The sequence below is a fragment of the Mesoplodon densirostris genome, chromosome 11 (genome assembly GCF_025265405.1).
Source record: "Mesoplodon densirostris isolate mMesDen1 chromosome 11, mMesDen1 primary haplotype, whole genome shotgun sequence".
NCBI classification, from domain to species: Eukaryota; Metazoa; Chordata; class Mammalia; order Artiodactyla; family Ziphiidae; genus Mesoplodon; species Mesoplodon densirostris.
Genome location: NC_082671.1, coordinates 66,852,782 through 66,878,131, shown reverse-complemented (window position 1 = coordinate 66,878,131; position 25,350 = coordinate 66,852,782). Strand labels below are relative to the sequence as shown.

The following is a 25,350-nucleotide window of genomic DNA, read 5'->3' as shown; positions in this document are numbered from 1 at the left end:
TGCTTTCCAGCTACCAGTTGTTTGCAGCTCCAACAAACATTTAAGAGTATCAGTTAGATCACAGGCCCCGTTTGAGGTCCAGAGGGGCTCCCTGCCCTGGCAATGTCCCCAGTCTAACAGGGACGGGAGGGAGCCTGGAGTGGGAAGCCTGGTGGGGAGGGAACCACTAACTGTGACTAGGGAGGAGACGAAGGGGTGGTGATGCCCTCGGGATCTGGAAGCAGGAACACACGTGTACAGTGAGGCCAGAACTGGCCCAAGGAAAGAGGGGAAAGAAAACGTATAGAAAACGTATTCTGGCTCAGTGTGACACAGACCCTATGTCAACTAAACACCGCAACAGGACTTCCCTGGTGGCGCAGGGGTTAAGAATCCTCCTGCCAATGTAGGAGACATGGGTTCGAGTCCTGGTCCAGGAAGATCCCACATGCCGCCTGTGAGCCACAACTACTGAGCCCGCGTGCCGCAACTACTGAGACCTGTGCACCTAGAGCCTGTGCTCTGCAACCAGAGAAGTCACCACAATGAGAAGCCTGGACAACGCAACGAAGAGGAGCCCCCCGCTCGCTGCAACTAGAGAAAGCCCGCGTGCATCAGCGAAGACCCAATGCAGCAATAAGTAAGTAAGTAAATAAATAAATAAATAAAATAAAAATAAACACCGTGACAATCCTATGAGGCAACGATTGCAACCCCATTTTGCAGAAGAAAAGAAAACAGAAGGTCTTAGATGTCCAAAGCCACAGAGTTCCTAAATGGTAGAGCTGGGATTTGAACCCAAGTTTGTCTGGCTGTGCTTAAGGAAGAAAAGCCAGCACTCAGGCCAGGCAGCGGAGTCAGACCCAGCCAAGTGTGACCGGTGCCAGACTGTGAGCGTTTGCGGTGGCACCAAGCACAGGAGACATCAGATGCTAAGAGAGGGCTTTGTCAGACCCCTGGTAGGAGGCATACTTTTTCACAGTTGGAGGCTGACAGGTGGCTGCATGGCTGCAAGATCACATGGAAACCACGGACCAGTGTGGGTGAAGAGGGGGCTTGGACAGAGCTACTGGGGCACCCAAGCTGTCCTGCGGGGGCCTATGCCTCACCCTAGATGCAGAGGGGCTTCCTTGGGATGCTCACAGAGCTTAAGGTGTGCCCCCTGAGTGCCACAGGGATGGCGCACTGGCTGGCGTCTGTCTCAAGCCCTGTATCAGCTGCATCACGCTTTGGCCCTAGTTCAGCAAAGGGAGTGTGTTTTCCAGGGGACAAGGTGGGCCAGGGCCGAGTGAGCCAGCCTGGGGATTCTCTTAGATTCATGGGCTGTCAAGAGGGGCAAACGGCCCAGGGAGGAGGACTGGGGTGGACCTTGGATTCCTGAGGCTGTAGCAGGAGGGAGAACCACAGGAGCCTGGTGGGGGCCCCTGAGTGGCCACGAAAGTGCCCAAGAGAGTCCACTCCACACCCTGCCAGCACCCAGAGACAGGCCCCATGTCTGCAATACCTGATGGGCAGGGCTTCTCGCCCCTTCCCGCTCCACCCGGTTGACACGTGGGGACGCTCGAAGAGGGGATCTGAGCAGAGAAAGAGGGGAGAGGGCCCTCACCCCTTACTCTCACCCCATGGCACCAGGAATGAGTTCAGTGTCAGTCAGTTCTGCATCTTGGCTGTGACTTGGGTTTGGAGGCTTGAAGAACTCATTTGCGACAGTAAATGACCACAGGGCTCTGCCGTGCTCAGAACGGCTGGAGCAGCTCCAGGCACGGAGGAATCTCCGCACACCAAGAGATCTGGGCTGCAGGAGCATCACAAAGTTGCTTTTGGATAATTCTGTGCATCCCGGTGCAGCCTAGACCCAGACAGGCACCGGGAGGAAAGCACGTCAAGGAACCTGGTGTGTTTTCTGCAGGAGGGACGGATTGGTGGCCGAAGGGAGAAGGGGCTGGAGGTGGCTGTTCTTCCCGATGCAGGTCTGAAAGGAAAAGAGGGGGCGGGAGGCGCAGGGAGAATTTGAATGTCGAGTGCAGGGGGAGTTTTTCTGGGTGGGAGAACGGTGAGCCTGTGTCAATGTGGATGGTTCGGGACCCGGGAGGGGGTGCAGCCCTGTTGGGTGAGGTCCATGGCGAGTGGGAGGAGGCTGGGAGCAGGGCCGGCCAGAGAAGGATTGGGAAAGAGTTGCAGCAGGGCGTCTGGGAGGGCTCCACTCCCCAGGGCCACCACCCCAGCCCCACACACCTGCAAGCACCCAGAAGCTTGCACTGGGCAGCACGGCTACACCCCAAGCCCTGCCCACTCCTACTTTGCAGGAGATGGTGTTTTCAGGGATGGTACATCCTCCATCCCTCACTTATTGGCAGCTCCAGGGACTGCTAGGAAGCCTGCGGCCTGAACAGAAATGGCGGGGTGGGGTGGGGGTGGGGTGGGGGTGGGGGGAGGGGTGGGGTGGGGGAGGGGTGCCTGGGAGAAGACCAGTTTCCGGAGGTAGCAGACCTGGGTTTGGATCCTGGCTCTGCCATTAAAAACTGTGCAGGGGCTTCCCTGGTGGCGCAGTGGTTGAGAGTCCACCTGCCGCTGCAGGGGACATGGGTTCGTGCCCCGGTCCGGGAGGATCCCACATGCCGCGGAGCGGCTGGGCCCGTGAGCCATGGCCGCTGAGCCTGCGCGTCCGGAGCCTGTGCTCCGCAACAGGAGAGGCCACAACAGTGAGAGGCCTGCATACCGCAAAAAAAAAAAAAAAAAACAAAACAAAACAAAAAAACTGTGCAACCTTAGGCAAGTGACTTTACTTCTCTGAACCTCGGTATCCTCCCTGCAGCAAGAGGAGAAAAACAATGCCAAACTTGCAGGGTTGTCATGAGAAAAAATGGGTCCAAGAATACAGCATGCCTGCCACAGGGTCAGGCTGCCTTTCCCCAGTGACAAAGAGGCAGAGAAGCCAGACCAATCCTAAGTCCTCACTGTGAATGTGGAAAGGCAAATGCCAGCCTGACTCTTCTGCCCATGTAAGTGAGAAGCCCACAGCACAGGGCACTGCAGCACAGGGTGGCCTCTGGGCATGACAGGACCCCCAAGGACTCCCTGCCTCCTGCCCCAAGCCTGTCTAACACCTCAGGCCCTGTGCTGGGCCAGATACCAGTGGTAGGCGACACCACGGGGCGTGGACCCTGGCCTGGCCCTCGAGGCTCGCCTGCCTGGGTGAGCAGTGTGTGTACAGGGGCTCTGAGCGGGGAGAGCCTCCCCACCAGCAGCCTCCAGCTGCTCTTCCCCCATCCTGCCTGCTTGTCTGCTGCCCCTGTTGGGAAAGACTTTATCTACCACCCGCTGGCACCCGATTCCTCCCTTTTCCGGTTCTTCTTTTGAATCTGTGGGCGCTTGAACTGTGGGTTTGAGAGCTGGCTGGCAGTCGGTGCCTCACTCCCCACTCCAGCCCAGGGACTCCATGCTGAGTCTCTGGGGGAGGCATCTGTAATCAAGGAACTTGACTGGGTGTGGGAGGGGTGCCCACGCCATCAGACCTTTCCATCCCCAGCACAGCAGCCCCCTCTTCCACCTTGGCAGCTCCAGCATCCATCCTTCTCTTCTCCCCAGCCAGGCTTGCCGGGCATTGCCCTCGAGGGGGGATCCACCAGCCATCCTGCTCCTGCCCTGCCTGGCCCTGCCTGGCCCTGCCTGGACGCCTCACCAGAGGAGGCCCAGGAAGGAGTCTGAAATCAATTTACAGGGTCAAGACGTGCAATTAAAAAAAATAGAACATGGAGCATCTCGTTTGTAGTAAGGACGCTATTTGTGACCTTCTGGTTTGTTATATTCCTACAACTGGATTCAGACAGGGTCACGCTATAACGTGCATCCCTTAACTTTGGACCACTGTTAAAAAAATTTCTTTTAAGTCCTTGTCCTGGCGGATCCAGTTCATTCCCTCAGGCCCTGTGCAGCCCCACTCAGCTGCCCTCGGTCCTCACTCACTCGCTCCCCGACAGATGCCAAGTCTACCAGCCTCTTGAGCCTTTGCCCACACTATTCCAGCTGCTCAGAATGCCCTTCTGTTCCCCTCCTCTCCCCAGGCTGTGGAGTCACCCTCTCAGTCTGCAGGACTCGCTCACCTCCTCCCTGAGCCACTCCTGGGTGCATGGCCCTGCCCGTAGAGCACAGACCCTCAGCCTTTGCTGTCAAGCCTCCGATGATAAGGACTGACCTCCATTGGGCGTGTTCCCTTTTGCAGATGAGAAAACTGAGGCTCAGAGAAGGGAGGAGGTTTGCCCAATCGGCACAGTAGTTACTAGTGGAGGAAATGGGATTTTAAGCTGTGTCTCTTTGAGCAGATAAACCCACACTCTTATCCACTACTCTGGGCTACAATGTTAAAATCTCAAAGCAAGCAAAAGAAAAAACGTTTCAAATGAAAGAACTGCCCTCTTTTAAAGGGAGACAAAAATTCAGAGGCCTTTCCCCTAAATGTGGGTCATCTAATAGGGAAACACATCTGACAGCCTGAAAGGGGTCTGAGGTTGGTGACTAACCCTGCAGCATTAGGGGGACCGATACTGTTGCCCAGCTCAAGAGAGCCTGTGGCTCCCAGAGCAGAAACCAGTGGTCCCATGAGCCCTGTACAGACTGGTGCTGTGGCAGGGCCAGCCAGAGTCCCTCCCTCACAGCAGCACTGACATCCTCTCACCCCTGGAATCTGGCACTCTCCCCCGCACGCCCCTCCCTCCCCGTCTCTCCAGCTGTCCTGGGCCACTCACTGTTCCTCTCACAATCCAACCCCAGAGCCAGGCCCTGGCCCCAGCTTCCCCCTCTGCCTGGAACTCAATCCCTTCCAGGGCAGCGAGCCAAGGGTATGAGAGCCCAGAGGTGGTGATCAAAGGTATCTGTTCCAACTTAGGTCGATTTTAAATGAAAACGCTTTGTCCAGCTACAGAAGAAAGCAGTTCCCACGGTCTTTATTTTAGGCATGGAGTTTTGCCCTCCAATTTAATTCTGGCATCTCTCAGAGCCATGCCTTTTTTTCAAGGCCCTGCTGATGGGCTGCTAGGAAGACACAGATGCGGGACTGCTGGTTTTATCACAGAGCTCTGGCCATTTGCCTGAGCATGAATCCCAGGATGCCACAGAAAAACAGGTGAGTCCTTCAGGACACATGCATCAAACATGACGGTGCGTGGCCAAGCAGCTGATTAGGGAGAAGCACAGAGCAGGCGTTGGAAGGCAATCTTTGAACAGAGCGTGTGTATCCTGGAGCTTTTAGCGCTGATGCCCTCGGAACACTGCCATCAGACTGGCTGTCACATCTTTCAACACCTCCGAATGACAAAGATGCTCACGGATGTGGCTTGCCTGGGGGTGGGGGGAGGGCATTTCCACGCCTGCCTGCATGCTGTTCTCACACCTCCAGACTCTGGACCCTGGGTGCACAGTGACCACACAGGGACACAAACCAAGTGCAGAATGTCAAATGTTTAGTCCCAGAAATGTACAAGCTTCACCGGTGTTAACTGGTATTTTTATAGCAGTCACCTCCCTTTTTGCCTGTTTTGAAAGGCAAGTTGCTCAAACTTTGGAGCTCGTTTGAGGGTGTGGCCTGGGGACTCTGTTTCTCCCTTTACAACCGGCTTTACCCTTAAAGTAGGGGGTCAGGATGTGGTGGAGGTATGATAGAGCCAACGGCTGGAGTGAGGTTCTGCTCCTTGCCTCTGAAAGGGGAGAAATGGAGCAAGGGGGATAGACCCCACCAGGATGCATCCTTCAGCAAGGAATGTGTGTCCCCCCCCAGAGTCCCTCTGCCACTGGGAAGGGACCTGCCTGACGAAGCTGAAAGTGATGAGATAAAGGGGAGTCTCAGGGATGGCAGAAACCCAGTGGAGGAGACCCAGCCCAGACAGAAGGGGCAGGGGCTTCCTGGAGAGGCGACCCTTGGAGCTGGCACTTTGTTTTTTAAATTATAACTCTTTAGGGCACACCCCCCTCCCCCCACCCCTGCATTATAAAAGCGCAACATGCTCACTGTATAAATTCTAGAAACCACAGCGAAGGATCAAGAAGGACGTCAAGCTTGTGTGCAGTTCTCCCCCCCGCCACCCCCCCCCGTGACATCACAGCTGTGAGCATTTTGGTCTTTCTTTCCCATCTCTTTACCGAGCTGAGCTTTGGAGAAAGAGTCATCGGAGGCAGCCAGGTTTATAGGGGAGGGTCCACGCGAGGGGATTTAAGCACAGGAAAGCTCCTGGGTGAAGCTTCTACAAGGCTTGAAACAGGCCAAGGAGTTGGGAGACTCCAGAGCCGTGGTGGAGTTGAAAGAAAGGGTTTGAGTGGGGGCCAGGGGGGAGGTGGGGGGTTGAATGTTGTCCTGGAAACCTGGGGAGCCTCTGTGGGCCTCAAAATCGGGAAGTGACATGATCACACTTGAAGTTAGGGAAATGAGAAGAGAAATACTACAGAGCTCCAAACAGCCTTCCTCAGCCGCCTAAAACCCTTGCGTTAGTGACTCGTTCTGTGGGATTCGGCGCCCCCACCTCCAGCCTCCTTTTAAAATATAAATGCTTCTGGCTGACAACACACTAACTCCTTCCTGCGGATGCCTCCGCCAGATCACACTTTTTTTTTTTTTTTTGCGGTACGCGGGCCTCTCACTGTTGTGGCCTCTCCCGTTGTGGAGCACAGGCTCCGGACGCGCAGGCTCAGCAGCCATGGCTCATGGGCCCAGCCACTCCGTGACATGTGGGATCTTCCTGGACCGGGGCTCGAACCCATGTCCCCTGCATCGGCAGGCAGACTCTCAACCACTGCCCCACCAGATCACACTTTTATCCTGACTTCTCTTAAGTCTCCCCCTCCCCAAAGATCCTATACCCTCTGGGCACAAAATCACTCAACTGCCCTCCATCTTCCTCTCCCACCCCTTCCACATCCTCCAGTCTGCCAGCCTGGTCCTTCCCTCTTGTCCCATCCCCTCCCCTCCCAACATCTGATGCTTTCCACCCAGGAGGTCAGCAAAGACCCTGGCGGCTAAGCTGTGGCTCCTGTTCTTTCTGGCCTTGACCCTGGTCCCATAGACCCCTTCCTCTCCAGCCTTCCCCTTCTCTCTTTCTTACACAGCCACCTCCTTAGGTTGGGTACTTGTTCCTCGGCTGTCTGTACCCTCACCTGCCCCAGGTAAGCTCAGTCATGCTCCACACCTCTGAGCTCCGGCACATTCAGAACCACAGGTGAACACCCTGGGGAGCAAGGCTGGTTTGTCAGGGACTGGGAGAGTCGACCAGAAAGGGCACCACAGAGAAAGTAAGAAAGTACCAGAGTTTGACCTTGACCGACAGGCTGGAGTCACCAGGTAGGCAAGTGAGAGGACACCTTCCAGGCCAAGGGAGCAGCAGGAACGAAAGCTCAGGGGCAGACAGTCATCAGCACGGCTCAAAGTGGGGTGTGGGGAAGGGGGGCAGGAACCTGGGAGGAAAGGCTAGCCCAGGGCCAGGGTGGGGGTGGACAGGGGAGGGGGAGGGTTCTTTCGAAATTCTCCACAGCAAGAACCAGCTGATGGCAATGAGGCTGTCTGCAGCTGTGCTCCATGGACCCAGGGGTGATCGTCTTTATATATACACACTCTCTCTTGGGCCCCTAGCTCCATAGGACAGGTCTGAGAAGGGGAGGTTCTGATTTAAAGGGTATGCATGTTTTAAATTTTGGTACGTGTTGCCAAGTATGAACTTGCCTTCGGAAACGTACCCTTGGACCCTATGACCAACGATGTAGCAAGTGCCTTACCTGACTGTCTGAGGATGGGCTGCCTGATGGGAGGAGGCCAAACCTGCACTTGAGCTTGGGTTGCACCCATTTGGTGCCTCCTTCCTGCCCCCACCCCTACCCCACAACCTGCCCATGAGCAGCAAGCAGGGACCAGGCCTAGAGCCTCAAGAGGGCGCCAGCTCCAGCCCTACGCTGTCTCCCCGACAGCCCACGCAGTCTTGGGGTGGCTGTGTGTGTTGACGGGGGACCAGATACTCACCAGGCCCACCCCCTCCTCCAGGCAGCCTGTCCCCACGATGAAGACCCACGAACCTTCCCTGAGGGGTCCCAGGTGCCAGCCCTGGGGCCATCGGTGGTCCTGGATGTGCCCTCCCCTTGCCACTGGCAAGAGGCCTGCATAGGAGGGTACTGAGTGCCATGACAGGGAAATAGGAGCTCAGAGTGGTCAGGTGACTTGGCCAAAGTCTTCCAGGACTCAAACCCAGGTAGGTCACACTGTCCTTGCCGGGAAGCCAGGTAGGTGCTCCATCTGCCAATATCACACCTACTTCCTCTCCCTTCCCCTCTCCAAGCTCATTTCAATCATCCCCTTCCCTTCCTCTGGCTTTGGCCCCTACCCCAGTGCCTGACACCCGCACTCCCACTACTGTGAGGCCCCACCTAGATCCTTAACAAGCAAGCACTCAGGTGGAGGGTCAAATCCTGTTTCCCAGCTTATGTTTACCCAGCACCCCGACATCCACTCCCTCATTCACGAATCAGGAGGGTTTTGTCACTCCTCTCCTGGTGGCATCACACCTCCACCCTGCTCAGAACTCCAGGGGTTGTCTGGCTGCCAGTTGAATTCATCCTGTTACTGTTAGTATTTCCTGGGCATCCTCTGGGTGCCAGGCGCCATGCTGGGAGTCAAGGATTCGAAGCCAAGTAAGTCCACACATGTTCTGCCCTCTCGAAGCTCACGGTCCATACAAGGAGGCGGACGGCGCAGAGAGAAGCAGCCTTCATGGGAATATACCCCCTGGAGGCACCGAATACACGTGTGCCTGGAGACCACACGTGAGTATTCACAGCCACAGACAGGAACACCTGGAACGTCAATCCTAACTAAATAGATCGCAGTATATTCATTCAATGGGCCGCTCCACAGCAGGGCTTGACAAACATGTCCTGTAAAGGGCCAAGTACTAAATACTTTACACTTTGCGAGCCATATGGTCTCTATCACAGCTACTCAGCTCTGCTGCCGTGGGGCAAAAGCAGCCATAGATGAGCCGTGAATGGCTACGCATGGCTCTGTTCCAATAAGACTTTACTTATGGACATGGAAAAAGGGATACCGTCATCACTCGGTATCCACGGGGGATTGGTTCCAGGACCCATCATGGATACTAAAATCCATAGATGCTCAAGAGAGAGGGGGTATCTTGTGCGGGTTGAGGGGTACAGGGGCTTTGGGACACTAGAATGTTCTCTTTTTTGAGCTGGGTGGTAGACACACAGGACTATTTATTTAATTTGTATTGTACTTTTCTGTGTCTGTATTATTTTTCATGATATAATGGCATAGGATTCATAAAGTGGCATAGACCGTCAACTGGATATATCTTAAAAAACATAATGTTGGGCTTCCCTGGTGGCGCAATGATTGAGAGTCCGCCTGCCGATGCAGGGGACACGGGTTCATGCCCTGGTCCGGGAAGATCCCACATGCCGCGGAGCGGCTGGGCCCATGAGCCATGGCCGCTGAGCCTGTGTGTCCAGAGCCTGTGCTCTGCAACGGGAGAGGCCACAACAGTGAGAGGCCCGCGTACCGCAAAAAAAAAAAAAAAAAAAAAACAAAACATAATGTTGAGGGACTTCACTGGTGGTCCAGTGGCTAAGGCTCCATGCTCCCAATGCAGCAGGCCCAGGTTCGATCCCTGGCCAGGGAACTAGATCCTGCACGCATGCCACAACTAGGAAGTCCGCATGCCACAACTAAAGATCCCACACGCCACAATGAAGATCCACGTATCTCAACTAAGACCTGGAGCAGCCAAATTAATTAATTAATTAACATAAATAAATACAATTATTTTAAAAAACAAAACAAAACCCCATAATGTTGAGTGAAAGATGCAGGTCGCAAAGAACACCCACAGTATCATTCTGATTATACAAAGTTCAAAAACAAGCCAGACTAATCTATATTACTTAGGGATGCAAACTAAAGGATAAAAGTATAAAGAAATGCCAGGAAGCTATTGCCCCAAATTCAGGATCGTGGTGCCTCTGAGGGGAGAGGGGTTGTCCTGGGGGTGTCCAGAGGCTTTGGGGCACTAGAATGTTCTCTTTCTTGACCTGGGTGGTAGACACACAGGATTTTGTTTTATAATATTTATTTTACTTTCCTGTGTATGTATGCTATTTCACACTTTTAAAAAAGAAAGCAATGACAACAGGACCAGCTGGAATGGCATCTGAACCCCTACCTGATGAGCATTTATAATCCACCTGGAATCGTATCTCAGTGGGAGTTGTAGCCCACAGCTCTGCTAAGAGACCCTCCTCCCCGGTCAAACTGAACCTCTCACCATTCCCTCGCCCTGGCTCTGCCTTCTGGCCTCCCAGCCTTTATTCATGCTGTGCCTGCCACCCACCCACCTGCTCTGTCTCCTCCCTGTCTCCCCTTCCAACACTCCCCCTGCCCCACCTCCAGCAGAGAGGTGCTTCTCGTCCGCCTGCCTTGAAAACTCTTTATTGGGATTAGACGAAGATGAAACGCAGAGGCCAGTCCTGACAGAGGCCCAGAGCTGCGGGAAGGGAGGCAGCAGGCATCTTGTGGACAACAAAGGGAGCGGTGACCCTGAGCCCAGAGCAGACGGGGGAGGGGAGGCAAGCCTGCATCGGGACTCTGGCCTTGGGTCTTGTTCTGCGGGTGAGTCTCACGGACTCCACCAGGCTTGGGGTGGGGGCTGTGGCTTGTTCACCACCAGGTCCCCCCAGTGCCTAGAACGGGTCCTCTCCAATGAATATTTGAGAAATAAATACAGCCCAGAGCTCTGGAAAGGCCAGGGAGAGAAAGAGGACTGACTTTTTTGAGGACACTGAGGCTCAGAAAGGTTAAGTAACTTGCCTGAGGTCACACAGCAGTCAATATAAGAAGGCAGGACTTGAACATGGTCTGTCTGGCCTCAGAGCCCTTGGAGGAGACTTGAGGCTTGGTGGAAGCAGGGCTAGAGCAGGTGTGCAGCTGCTCTCAGGAAAGCTGAACCTCAGACTCAGATGATTCACCTCTGAGGAGAGCAGGTACCCACAAGACCAGAGGTGGCTGCTAAACCCTTTGAGAAAAGGAGAATTTGCCGAGGGCTCAAGAGACCAGAGGAGAGCCGGAGGAGGAGGGTTGGGAGCAACAGAGGTCCTGAGATGCCATCCGAGGGTGTGCTGGAGACCCCTGGAAAAGTCGAAGTGACCCCAAGGAACCCGTGGGCTCCCCAAGATGTAGAGCCAGCCAACTGAATCTTGCATTTCGATTGGCTCCTCTAGGCTGGCAGGTGGCTGACATTCTCTGAGCCCTAACCACATGCCCTAACCTCAGTCTGGGGATGTGCCACCAGCAAGCACTACTGTCGCACCCACTTGACAGATGAGGCCATCGAGGCACAGCAACGTTAAGAACCTGCCCAGGGGCCCAGGATGAGTTGCAGAGCTCAGACCCAAACTCAGGCTGAACGCCCCTGGCCTGCACTCAACGCTGCATCAGGCGGTTCAGGGAAACGGTGCACTGAGCCAAAGCTTCATGGACAAGGCTCTGCAAGGCCCCCAGTGGACACAGTTGAGGCCACAGGCTGGGTCTTGGTGCTGGCAGTTGTTGGAGCTGTTTGCACCAGGCTGATGGGTGAGGTCAGGGGAGGTTTGGGGGACGTGGGAGAGGTAGGATTCCCTCCACCAAACCCTCAAATCTCAGAGACAAGAGGGTGGGGAAGGGGTGTGGCACAGCAGAGCGACAGAGCCAGGCGCCCACAGGGGAAGGACCAGGAATAATGGGGTGCTGTCTGCTGCTCCAAGAAGTTCTAGAAGGGACTTCCCTGGTGGTCCAGTGGTTAAGACTCCACGCTCCCAATGCAGGAGGCACGGGTTTGGTCCCTGGTCGAGGAACTAAGGTCCCAGATCCCGCATGCTGCAAGGCGCTGCCCCAAACTAAGAGAGTTTCTAGGAGACCACAAGGTGTTTCCACCTCTTGCGAAAGAACAGAGTTTCTCTTTTGTATGTTTGCTGCAATACTGGGGAAAAAATCTGTTGTTTCTTTTCAGTCAAGAGAGTTACAAAAATGCTTTTCACAGCAGCACCCCGAAAAGTTTCTTCCACTCAGGTACTAGGATGTGCCAGGTCCCTTTTGGGGAGGAGGGACCACACAAAGAGAAATGATGGGAATTGGGGGGAAATTAAGTTAAAAATGAAAAAGTAGGAGTTCCAACACATTGTCACCAACAAGTCCCATTTCCTCAGGCCATCTTTGCATCTGTCCATGGGTGGGTGAGTGGGGGCGGTGTGAGGTGCCCAGATGAAAGGAGATGACCTCGCAGGGGGCTGGGCCTCGAGGCCTGCAGTAGGTACCACACAGTCAAGTCTTGCCTCCCCAGGGGGGTAGATTTTTCTGTGAAGAATGTTCTTTACAAAGAAAGGTAAGAGGACCCCCAGAACCCACTGCCAAGGGTCCTGGCTCGGGGCTGAACCTGGCCTCTACTTACCCTCCAGGCCGTGGGCAAGCTACCTGGCCCCCCTGGGCCTCAATTTCCCGGTACCTAAATGGTGCCAGTGGGGACAGCACCCCAAGGGAGCCTTGAGGGGGCCTGAGTATGCATGTGAAGCCCAGCTTATGTGCTCAAAGAGGCTAATTCATGATAATAAGGATAGCTGTTATTGTTTATGATATAACCGAAAGGCAGAGGATGAAGTAGAAGCGGGGGAGCAGCTCCTGGAAGGCTCAGAAAAGTCAAGGTGGAGCTTCCCTGGTGGCGCAGTGGTTGAGAGTCCGCCTGCCGATGCAGGGGACATGGGTTCGTGCCCCGGTCTGGGAAGATCCCACATGCCGCTGAGCGGCTGGGCCTGTGAGCCATGGCCGCTGAGCCTGTGCGCCCGGAGCCTGTGCTCCGCAACGGGAGAGGCCACAACAGCGAGAGGCCCACATACTGCAAAAAAAAAAAAAAAAAAAAAAAGTCAAGGTGAATGGGAAGGAAAGCACCCAGCCTGCACGGTGTGGGTGGGAGGAATCCTGGGGCTACAAGAAGGTCGGCACTGCCTAGGTGACCAGCTCAGGGACGCTCCTGGGAGTTCCCTGGCCTGGATGAACTTGCCCCAAAGCCACTCATCCCAGGGCCTGGCTTGGATCCAGGCCACCCAGCTTCTGAGGGAACCTGGGACCAGGAAAGGGGCACAGTGTCAACCTCCGGAAAGTAATGATGTGGCCTCTGGTTGTATTTCAGGAAGTGGGAGGTGCCCTCCTTTCTGGCAACAGTGGCAAGTCTGTGCCCCAGGCACTGTGCTCCCATGGCCAGCAGCTGCCTCCCTCCTCCCCCGGCTAAGAGGGGCCACACCTGGGCAGGTTCCATGCCGTGGCTCCACTGTAAGCTGCCTTGGGAGTGAGCTGTCCCTCCCCAGGGATCGGGCACCCAACTGGATGCCCCCAGGCCGCAGCAACGCCCACCCACCTCTTTGAAGGGCCAGGAGGTCAGGCTGTGCTGGGAGGGAGGCTGTTCCAGCAGCGAGGGGGGGTGAACGCTGCCCCCGCCTCTTCAAAAGCCACCTTGGCAAGGCCTTAGCTAAACATCTCCTGGTCCCTGAAAGCTTCCCCTGTGAAGTCTGCAGTGTTCAAACGCAACCAGCAAATCCCCCGAGACAGGTCCCAAGAATTAGCCGCGGGGCAACACGAGCCAGAGAGGAGCACGTGAGAAGGAGAATGGTGTACCTGTGCCTGCGAGCTGCAGGGTCCAGGGGAGCAGGAACAAGCCCAGGAGCCGGGGGGCTGGGATGGGGCCCGGCGGGGCCCGCCACCAAGGAAGCCCCCTCTCCATCAGGGCCTCCGGGTCAGTGTCTCTCCTTCCTCTTTAGCTCACACGAGGGGACAGCCTGCTGGCAACCGCAGTTCTCCTTCGCGTAGCCAACAAGCTCCTCCCTGGCCGCCCTTCCACTTCCTCAAGGACTCAGTTGGCCCCCTTGTCCTCTCAATAACCCCAGAATTTCCACTCAACTAGTGCGAACAGCCCCAGGCCAGGTGGCTGGCCTCCAGGTGAGGATCTGGGGCTCACACTTGTCCAGGGGAAAAGCTGGGAGGGGCTAGGCCTCCCAATCCCCCCGGGGTGGTGGGCTTCTCCCCTCCTCAGCACCTTTCCAGCTGGTGGCCTGTCCTGAAGACACTGGTGACAGAGGCGGGCACAGGATTTCCAGGGCTGGTTTAGCTGCTCACGCCTGAAACTCTTTAAAACAAAAAAACCAGGACTTCCCTGGTGGTGCAGTGGTTAAGGGTCCGCCTGCCAATGCAGGGGACACGGGTTCGAGCCCTGGTCCGGGAGGATCCCACATGCCGTGGAGCAGCTGGGCCCGTGTGCCACAACTGCTGAGCCTGCGCTCTACAGCCTGCGAGCCACAACTACTGAAGCCTGTGCGCGCCTAGAGCCCGTACTCTGCAACAAGAGAAGCCACCGCAATGAGAAGCCCCCACTAGCCGCAACTGGAGAGAGTCTGCGTGCAGCAACGAAGACCCAACGCAGCCCAAAATGAACGAATGAATGAATGAATAATAAAATAAAAATAAAATAAAATAAAATAAAAACTGTTTAAAAAAACCAAAAAAACCAACCCCATTCACAGAAAGTTCCCCTCGGAAATAGTCCAGGAGCCCATTGGATTAAGGTGCTCCTCCAAGAGTAGGGTTTTGGGTGTGGGAGCAGGGGGTGGAAGCAGTCGGGAGGATGAGACGGGGCAGGCCGTCAGGGGGAGGGCAGGAGCCACAAGTTCCCAGCCTTCCACGGGGCCAAAGAGCCTGTCATTAGCCCAGCGAAGGCCACCCTGGGTCCCCTGCAGAGGCCCAGCCAACGCCTCCCCTCTGACCGACCTCACATGAGACGTCTTCCCTCCCTGCAGCTTCCCTAAACTTGAGCCACCCCTTCTCCAGCAGGAGACAGGTGAATTTCTTCCCCACCCAGCCAGAACAACAGCCCCTGTCCTCCCCTCCACAGGCCCCAGCACAGGTAATTCTTTGCTGCCTGGGCCCCTTTTCCCCGCAGACTGGGAGCCGCTTGGCCTGGCCTTCTGGAGCCCAGCACCAGGCAGAGCCGAATGTGGGGGGACAGAGGTCTGCCGCTTGTCCGGAGTGGCAGAGGGAAGGGGTCTGGGGTGGTGGTGAGGAGCCAGCTGGCACGGGAGGAAGGCGGGCTGAGTGGAAGGTGACGCGTTTCAGCGCAAACTGAGCGCTTCCCCTCCTTTCCCGATCAGTGCCCATCAACCTTCAAGATAAAGGTTTTTATCCCAATTTGACAAACTACGCCCCCGAGAGGTAAAGCAACTTGCCGAGATCAGGGCGGGTACCTGGGGCCAGCATTCAGCGCCCAGCTGTGTGAAGCCAGAACCTCTCTCCCCACCCCTGACGCGGCCCCCAGGGATGGCAGGATGGGGTCCAGTTTCCGCCCTTCATCTGAGTGCTTTCCCCTCAGCCACTTAGCACACAAACAATGAAAACCAGAAGCCATTTCCCACCAACTCCAGGAGTGCCAGGAGGAGGGCAAGCAGCAGGGCCCGCCCACCAGGTGAGGAAGACGTATGAACACAAGACATTTCCTGCTGGCGGGGGGGCGGCGGGGACCCCAGTGGTATTGACTGTTGATCCATCACAGTGATACATGATAGCATATGTCACAGTGAGACACAGATAATCTGCTTCACGCTGCTTCCGAGCTCCTGGGGGGAGCAGGTTGTCTAAGCACCTCGATGCCATGGTGATAGACGTCATGTTAATGCCTCCACGCACGCAGGGAGCACTGTAAAGGCATCAGTCTGTGCCTCTGGGGTCTCTTTATGAGTCGGCATCGGGAAGCAGCCGAGCGCCAGGCAGCCTTGCAACACGGACCCGGGCTCTGCCTCCACACCTGCCTGTCCACTCCGGGGCTGCTCTACCTTCCCCCGGCCACCAACACAAGGCCCTGGGCCCCCTAACGGTGCAGCCCGCCTCCAGATCTGCACGCTCGGAGCCCCAGGAGCTTTGCCACCTCTGAGCCCAAGTCCAGCCCACGGCCTCTTGCCTGCCTGGGGCCTCCTGTTTGTCTTCTTTACCTCTGACCCCACCCTGAGCCTAGCACAGTGCCGGCACCTAGTATGTGCTCGATAAATAATGGTGCATGAATGATGGATGAATGAGCATAAGATGGGGGTAAAGTGCCTCCCTCCCAGGCTTGCTCTGAAGGTGGGTGCCTAACATCGAGCCTGGCACATAGTAGGCTCCCTTCAGGCCCCCGTGGGATGGCTGGACTCCAGGGTGGGGCAGGAGGAGGGCCATGCCCTCCCCGGGCAGATGTGACTTGAAAAGAAGTGGCTGGGGGTCTTGGGTCATTGTTGAGTTTCCTAGATGCTCTGAAGCCACCTAGTCTCCTGGGAAGAGGCAGGCATGGACCTTGGGTGGGGAGCCAGAGGACCCAGGCTGTACTGTCTGGGCCTCAGGAACAAGGGTGATGGAAGAGAAACCACAGCACATTCAGAAACCTCATTTTCTTCAAGACTCTCCACCTCCTCTCACTGAAGTGGCCACCGAGCAATGAACTTGTTGGACTTTGGGCCATAGGCTTCTCCTCTCCCCTGCCCTTGGTGGCAGCTTCGAATAAGTGGGTGAATGGAAGAGCAGAGGACATGAGGCTCTGTTGGCCTCTCCAGTGGGCAGCCAGGAGCTTCGCGGCCTTTGGGCCAGGCCTCCACAGCTGAGTCTGCAGGCGAGGGCCCTGGGGCCGGTGTACTCAGCTCCTGCTCTTGTCCAGTCATCTGTCTGCCTGTCCACATATCCACCCATCCATCCCTTTACATTTTGCTGAGCACCTGTTCTTCACCAGGCACTGGCCTCAACAGAAGGATACAGAAGTGAAAGACCCCAGCTTCGAGGAGCCCATGTGTCGGGGCAGGAGGAGAACTATAATCAACACAATTATACAATCACATGGCAGTTCAGAGCAGTTACTCAATGCCATACACCATCCAAAATGATTTTAATCTACACATCAATTTAATCCTCACTGCAATTCTATGAGGCAAGTACTATAATCACTACCATTTTACAGATAAGGACAGTGAGGCACAAGGAGGTTAAAATAAAATTTGCTCAAGGTCACACAGCTAAGAAATGTGTCCAGGGGAAATGACCCAGCCTCTGCTCCTAACCACTGCTCCAGCCTGCCTCAATGGCAGAAGTGTGTACAGAGCAAAGAGGGAGGCAGGGGAAGAAGTGAACTACTCGGGGTGGAGGGAGGAGGGGCTACCCAGGAGGACTTCATGGAGGAGGTGGCAGCTGTGAAGGAAGAGGAAATGGGGGAGCACACACATCCCCTGCAGTCCTAAGGCGCCTTGTCCACACAAAGACTAAAGCTTTCCAAACTGGACCACAATTGCTGGCCTCCATACACATATTAAGTGCCTACTGTATGCCAGGCAGTGGGAGTACAAAACATAAATCACAGTTTTGCCCTTAGGGTGCTCCCTGTCTAGGGAGGAAAACAGAACCCCCAGACAGGATTCCCAACTGCCCCAAGTGAGTGAGGGTGAGTGATCGAGTGAGGTGAGGCCCCTGGAGCCGCGTTTGGCTCCGATGCTCAGGATATGCTGTGTCTTCTCTGCATTTGCTCCCCAGGCTGCACTGTGGGCAGCGGGTGCACGGGAAGCCGGAGGGGACCACTCTCCTCCCTTTCCCACCTGCAGGAAGTCACTTCCTTCCTCCGTATAGACGCCAGCACCAGAGGAGCCCACCAGTTGGAGGGGCCCCCTGAGAACACCCTCTGAATTGGCCTGGTGGTCGAGATGGAGAATGTTCCCCTCTGTCGGGCCTCCACGTCCCCACTGCCCGGGGTACCAGGGGTAGCTGAGTCGGCTCCTTGTTTCCTTCCATCCTCTCCTTCATGCACCCCCGCACTGGAGAGAGTGGTGTGGAGGGCAGCCTCCCTCCTCTCCTAGCAATACTAGATTCGCCTTGGAGGCCCCCTTTCTGCACCATGTAGCAGCCTGCAGGTAGGTGGTGCTGACGGACCCCCCACTGCTGACCTCACTCTGAGAGTGGACCTGACCACCAAGCCCAGGAGGCCTGAGAACTGGCTATAACTCAGTCGAACGAGACCCATCTAATTGTGAACTTTCTCAGGAGGGAATGAGCTCTCTGTTACTGTAGCTGTGCAAACCATCCACCCTGCACGCTGCTGGAAGATGCCTGCCTGGCCTGGAATGCTGACCTGGCCCATCTCCATAGTCCCTTCTCCGTTCAAGCTGCTCCGATTTTGGCCTGTTTATGAAATATTTGTTTCATGCCAGACACCATTCTAAAGGCTTAACCTGTATTGAGTACTTCAGTCCTCACAGAAACCTCATGTGGGTAGGTGTTATTATTGCCCCTATTTTACAGATGAGGAAACTGAAGTTCAAAGACTGTAAGCCACTTAACCTAAGGCCACAAACTAGTAAGCAGTGGAACAAGGATTTGAGCTCCTCGGCTGCGCTTTTAATCACTATGCTCTGCAATTCATTTGATTCTTCCAGGGGGGGCTAGTATTACAACCCTCATTTAGTGATGGAGAAAAATAGACTAAGTGGCCTGCTTGGGGGTCACAGAGGGGACCAGAGTGCAGGGTTTTCCTATTGGACATATACCCAGAGTTAGATAAGACCTTCCTTGCTAACTCTGTTGGGGGGAGGCAGCAAGGAGCTAGTGCCCCCTCCCCAGCCCCTGCCACACTGAAAATAATCCTGAAGATCTGAAAAACAAAGGTGGCATCATTTTTCAACCTTTATTCCATGTTCACCACGCACCAAGGCCTTGTTAGGTTTAGGCTCTTGGTACAACTGTGTCACCAGGAGAGACAAGCACCGACCAGGAGGCTAATCACTGGAGGTCCTTGGGCGGCGGGGACCAGAGAGAGCTTGAAGGTCCCGTACTCAAGCTGCCAGCCCCTCCAGCCACGAGGACAGCCCCTAGGTTGTCCTGTGCTGATGGCGCCACCTGGTGGCACATGTGGCTCTCACCCGTGATGTTTTCCTCTCCAGGTCACTTCTTCCCTCTCTGGGGTCTTGGGCTGCCCAGAGGCCACTGCTCAGCAAGGTCAGAGCAGGACTTGAGAGCCCACATGATAAAGTCGCAGGGGGCAGGGGGTGGACAGGGCAGGCAGGACCAGGCATGTGCTGGGGGCCTGCGGGAACAGAGGGCAGGGCACGCGGCTGTAGGGCCCCAGCCCGCCTGCCTCCCTGATGCCTTTTCTGGGCACCCACAGGAGCCTCCTTCAGAGCCCGCCCCACTCTGTCCTAACAGCTGCTTCGGCTGGGAACACCTTAGAAATTCCCCTTGGGAAATTCATGCATTGTCACCTCACACAGTTTTATGGCTCTTTGGGACAGAGGGCCTCAGTTCCCTGTGGGCAGAGGGGGGTGTGTGGCAGTCACTCCTTACAAAGATTCCTGGTCCCATCCCAGCGATCCGGCTCCACAAGGCTTTGGGAGGCCAGAGGACCTGTGTTTCAACAGATGCTGGTTCTACACTTGAGAAACTGCCCGAAGTGCTTCCCAAGGCAGATTTCCAAGGGGCTGTGGGTAGGGTGATGGGCAGCTCTCCAGGGGGCCTGCTCTGAAGGGGCCACTGGCCAGGAGGAGCCCTTCAAAGAGGCTGGGTCGTCCCTCCTTCCTTCCTTCTCCCCCCTTCTCCTCCACTTGCCGTCCCTCCCTTCTCCCTCCCCCTTGGAAGGCTGGTGTGGTGGAACTGGAACACGCCCCCTCCATTTGCATCCCAACCTTACCTCCTAAGCCACTGGGGGCAGTTTCCTCACCTACACTATGGGGGTAAAATACCCACCTTGCACGGATTGGTTGAAGTTGTGGTAACAGAGGTGAGAGTGCTTGGCAGAGAATGAGATGTTGGTTGAAAGTAGCTGTTTTGCCTTAAGCCTTTGAGCCTCTCTCGAGTAGGTCTCTTTACAAGAGGTGGGCCGGCGGCTCGGAGGGGAGCAGGTTCTGCAGAGAACAGCAAGGGTCCAGCATCAGGAGATGAGGCAGGTGTAGCCCCCAAAGGTGTGCGGTTATGGATGAGGAACTCTGCCTGGGGGGGGCGGGTCTGGGGGCAGCAGGGAGACACGCGGGAAGGGTGGGGAGTGGGAACAGGACGGGGGGCCTTCCAGGCAGCCTGGAGTCCTCGAGCTGGCCCCTGGTAGGTTCCAAAGCAGGGTGCAGGGGGCTGGGCAGCATCAGGCGACTCTCCCACCAGCTGACCCCTCAGGAAAGCTCTGCTCTCCCCTCTCCTCCATGCTCAGAGGTACCTTTCAGCTCACTTCTCTTCCCATCGAACTGTGTCTAGGCCCACACCCTCATACCCTCTGCCTGGGGAGACCTGGGTCAAGGTCAGAAGGCCTTAGGTCCACAGACATCAAAGAACGCGGGCCAGGGCTTCCCTGGTGGCGCAGTGGTTGAGAGTCCGCCTGCTGATGCAGGGGACACGGGTTCGTGCCCTGGTCCGGGAAGATCCCACATGCCGTGGAGTGGCTAGGCCCGTGAGCCATGGCCGCTGAGCCTGTGCGTCCGGAGTGCGTCCGGAGCCTGTGCTCCACAGCTGGAGAGGCCGCAACAGTGAGAGGCCCACGTACCGCAAAAAAAAAAAAAAAAAAAAAAAAAGAACGCGGGCCAGCGCTTCTAGTTCCTACAGGAGTCCAGAAGTTCCTCCAATGACCCACAAAGAACTTTGGTTCGCTTATTCATTCATTCAGCAAACATCTCCAGGGCATTGCTCTGGGCCAGGCCCTGTTCTGGGCACCTTCCATCTAGACAGAGCCTGACACCCACACATCTAAGTCACAACCCAGTGGGAACCCAGTGTGAAGGGGACACAAGCCCAGATCATGCTGAGCCTGCCATGGAAACCAAGGCTACAGCATTCACAGAGTCTTGGTAAGATGCTCCAGGAGTAGAAGAGAGAGGGCTGGCAGGAGGGGCTGGGACGTCAGGTCCAGGCTAAGAAGCTGAGACAGGAGAGGAGTCCAGGGGAGCCAGACTGGGACGGACTCCCTCCTCCCCCATCCTCTGATGAAGCTACCTTCTCTCTCCAGTGTCAGCAGTCAGATGAATGAAATTTACTTTTCTATTAAAAAATTACTGGTATTGCAACTAGTATAGATTCCTACGGTTTTCATTTCACATATACAGATTTTCAGCCACACTCTGAGTTAAGCAGATTCCTGCTTAACTGTTCCTGGAAGCCCGGCATCATTTATGACACGGTCTCTGAGTGGAAAGACTTTCTCCAGAAGACAGCTCATTTGGAAGTAAAGAGATTTCCTGCATTCACTGGAGTGAAGATCCCGTTCTTTACAAAACCGCCTGCAACACTGAGGAGAGGCTGTGGGCCTTTTAGGATCAGAAATCGTCATGGGGCGTGCTGATCGAGAAGAACCACAGTCTGCCCTTCGTCCAGGTAGAAAAAGAAACGGAAACGTCAGCTGAGTCTAGACCTTTGGATCCTGCGCCATGAAATTTCCACCAGGTCACAGCAGATGGGCAGCAGCCTGAGAGCCCAAAGATTTCACTCACCCAGAAACCTCCTCCCCAGGAAATTCCCCCACCCCCACGGAGCCCAAAGGAAAGTATTTTCAGGCTTCTTTCATTGGACTTGGGGGCAAGGATTCCTAACCAGCGGCCCAGCCTGGCCGGGAGCCTGGGCCTGAGTCACCGCATCCCTGCGCCCTGCTGGCAACTTCTTTTCCTTTCTTCCCTCCCTGAGTCTATCTGCTGATCTTTGTGTCACCACCTTCTGGAAGATGAGCCATGCGCAGGCCGTGGCCATCCCTGAGCTGCCCATGGGACCGGGGCTGGGCTCCTTGCCAGATGCAGCCGACCTCAGAGTAGGCAGGAGGCCCTTTGTCACCCGGCCCAGGGCCTGGACCCAGGCAAGGGTCCCCTCTTAGCACCATCCTGCCCCCTCCCCCCCAGAGGGGGAGGGGAGGAGACTAACAAATGGTGCTGGGGTCTGGGCAGCTGAGGGGACAGCTGTGCTTGGGGTCAGGTGGGAAGGGTGGGAGCAGGGGTGAGAGCAGGAGGCCTTGGCTGTTTGCAGAACATACTGGGGGAGGAGGAGGTGAGGGGGGATGGGTTCAGTGGGCTTCCTGGGGTCTGCAGGTGGCCTGGGGCTCCTGCCACCTCTCCCTGGAGCCCTTGTGGCTTTGCTCCCTCCCCTCCCCCCAACCCCCCCGCTTCTGTTCCACCTGTGATGGGAGGCTCTCAGGCTCACAGAGCCACCCCTGCCCTGGATGAAAAGTCTTTCTCTCTGAGTTTTTTTTTTTTAAGAAGGACACAAGTCCTCCTTTTTTTTTTTTCTTTTAATTTATTTAATTTTGGCTGCGTCGGGTCTTCGTTGCTGCACACGGGCTTTCTCTAGTTGCAGTGAGCGGTGGCTGCTCTTCGTTGCCGTGCGTGGGCTTCTCATTGCAGTGGCTTCTCTTGCTATGGAGCACAGGCTCTAGGCACGCCAGCTTCAGTAGTTGCAACATGCAGGCTCAGTAGCTGTGGCTCATGGGCTCTAGAGCGCAGGCTCAGTAGTTGTGGCACAGGGGTTTAATTGCTCCACAGCATGTGGGATCTTCCCAGACCAGGACTCGAACCCATGTCCCCCGCACTGGCAGGCGGATTCTTAACCACTGCGCCACCAGGGAAGCCCTTTCCTTCAGAGTTTTCACTTCCAGGTCCTTCTTCTTCCATTTCCCGAGCAGGTCTCTTTCCTTCTCACAGGTGAGGACAGGGTGGTGTGGTCCCCTGTGTCCCCCTCTTCAGGCCAGGACATCCCTGGTCCTGATCATTCCCCCCACCCGGCCTTCCCCATAGAGGACTCCTCCAGCCTGCATCTCCCTGGTGACCAGCTGGGGTCTGACCAGGGCTGAGGTCAATGGGACCATGGCCCCACCCACATTCTGGACAGATGCCTCCTGAGAATCCCCTACCTCCTTCTGGGTCCCCTGTTTCCCCTGAGCTGCTGGTCGACCCTCTGCTGTGCCTCCTCTATGCAGAGGCCACCCCCCACATGGGTCCTCTTTTGAAGTAACTCAGGATGTTGACTGACGTTTGCCTCTCACGTGGCAAAGCCTGCCCTTCCCTGAAGAGGCCCATCAGGGCGGCCCCAAGGGAGAGGCACTGCCTCAGAAGACCCCCTCCTTGTCCCGACAGTCTGATCCCAACACCTTGCATCATTGGCTGAGATTGTTCACAGGCCATTTTGATTTAGAAAAAGGCTTTCTCAGACTCTTGGGATCCACTCTCTATGTGGAGGTTCAGAGAAAAGGCAAAGGTAATACTCACCCACTCAGTGGGGCCCATGGGAGGAACTGAAACCATCTTTGTGAGACATGCACCAGGAAAAGACGGAGGGAAGGGGCTAAGAACTGGCATCTGTTATGGATGCAGGAGGCCTGAAGGCACTTTACACACGTGATGTCACAGCCCCCCAGGAGGGACACGATCCCCCTATTGACAGAGAAAGAACCGAGCCGGGGAACCCAGCCAGCCAGGATCCAGAGCAAGGCAGTGGTAGGACCAGGCCCCTCTCTTCTCTGTAAACAGCCTGCTCTCAGCACAGAGGAACCTGGGGTCTGAGGCTTACAGTTTCAAGGGGATTTTCACTGGAAAAAATCCCTACAATTGCAAAGCCAATTTTAGGTATGACTGTGAATATTAACTTCCCCTTCTTGTGAGAACAGAACTCACAAGTTACAAGTTCTAAAAGGCTGACCAAACCATAAACATCAAGCAACTCAGTAACATAGAATATTCTGTATTAACTGCCCGACCACCTCTATAATGCATTCCCTGTGATTCTGTACACTGATCACCTCTTTGTTGGACAAGGATTCTGGAACGTCATATTCTATCGAGAGAATATAAACTTCGACCAAGTTTCCTTCATAGATGAGCAGGAAGAATTCAGGGCATGTCCAGTTTCCTCACGCAGGGACTACCCTGCTCCCTGGATGGACGACCCTCGATACCCAGTGTGGCTGTGATGTCCTCTCTGCAGGGACCTATTGTGAGTTATGTGTTATGTTCATTGATGTCAATATTTCATGTCAAATCACCAGGAAATTTAAATCTTATTCCATCGTGTTCATCGGATGCCCTCTTCTTCATTCATCGGTGGGAGAATTCCTGGAAGCCATCTGGACCCTCAACAGACCAAGAACTGGCCTCCACGTGGAGGTAACTGGGAGCCACATAACCCAGGGCCAGTCTAGCACCAGCCGCCTGGAAGAGAGAAGGGAAGGGAATCGAGGGGAAAGAGGTTTAACTAACTGAGGTTGAAATGTCTCACATCCGCAAACCTTACAGAAACCTACGGTCATGTGAACGCAATGCAATTACATATTGCAATTCAGTGGCCGAAATAAAGCCTGTGTTTTTACTGAATGGCACTGACTGAGCAGGTACATCCAGGCCGGCGGAGCCAAGCCACTCCTTGGCTGTTCCAGAGAAAGTGCCCCAAAGAGGATGCGGCAGCCAAACTCCTGCTAGTTTCCTGTCTCTCTCAAAAGGCGCAGCCTTGGAAATAACCCTTGCAGGTAGGGGTGGCCTCTCTGCCTTATAGGAAACTGAGTCTGGACTTGGAGGCAGGAGATCTGGGTTCAAGGCCCAGCCCGACCTCTTCCTACCTGCGGGAACTTGGGCAAGTCATGAGGGCCCCCTGAGCCTCCCCTTCCTCCTCCGTGAGGCCGATGAGAAGAAGAACAGACACAAGGAACGGGAGTGCCTGTGAGTGAGAGCCCGTGGATGCGCAAGGGGCTGTTCACTTCTGTCCGGGGATCCTGCTGTCTGGGGCTCTGCAGGGGGGCCCAGGAGCCCGGTTCTGGGAGCTCCTCTGTCTCCCCAGGCATGGAGAAGGGGTGATGTCTCTGATCAGGATTCTGAACCAGTTCCAACTAGGCTGTGGTTTCTCAACAGGCGGGGCGCCAGCCTCCCGCCCTGGCCTGGGCCTGCCCTCCACACGGGGGCGCTCTGACCGGCCCACCCGGCCACCTCGGCAGTCATGCTTCGCCTCGTTTCCTTTCCCTTTCAGACCTGATGGATGACTGACGGCTCCTCCTCCAGCTGTAGAGAACTCCAGCCCGCACTTTGCCTCCAACTCGATCGTGCAGGACCCAGCTCCCCTTCATCCTGGCACCAAACGTCTGTTTGATCAGCTTTTCATCCGTTTTCCGAAAATGTGGTGATTTGAGGCTATTCTGAATCTTGCAGAACTGTACGTGTTGCACCCTGGCAAGATATTGATGAAGCCCCAGAGCTGATACTGGATGGATGCCCTGCTCTCTGACAGCCCCTTCATCCCCTCACGGCCCCCGCCATGGCCCCCACAGCCCCTGGCTCTCTCCCCTTTGCCAGGGCCACCGTGAGGGA

The 25,350-nt window shown here is 55.6% G+C and overlaps 1 protein-coding gene across 1 annotated transcript in view; it reads right to left on the bottom strand.

Moving 5' to 3' along the window:
* NFAM1 (NFAT activating protein with ITAM motif 1) overlaps positions 1 to 24,984 on the bottom strand; it is a 46,327-nt gene extending 21,343 nt beyond the window's left edge. Inside the window, exons 1-2 of the mRNA XM_060114208.1 lie at positions 24,965 to 24,984; positions 19,784 to 19,941 (exon numbers count right to left, since the gene is read on the bottom strand). Of these exons, the coding sequence (XP_059970191.1) occupies positions 19,784 to 19,941; positions 24,965 to 24,984 (178 nt within the window). The remainder of the gene's footprint in view (positions 1 to 19,783; positions 19,942 to 24,964) is intronic.
* Positions 24,985 to 25,350: the final 366 nt, after the last annotated feature.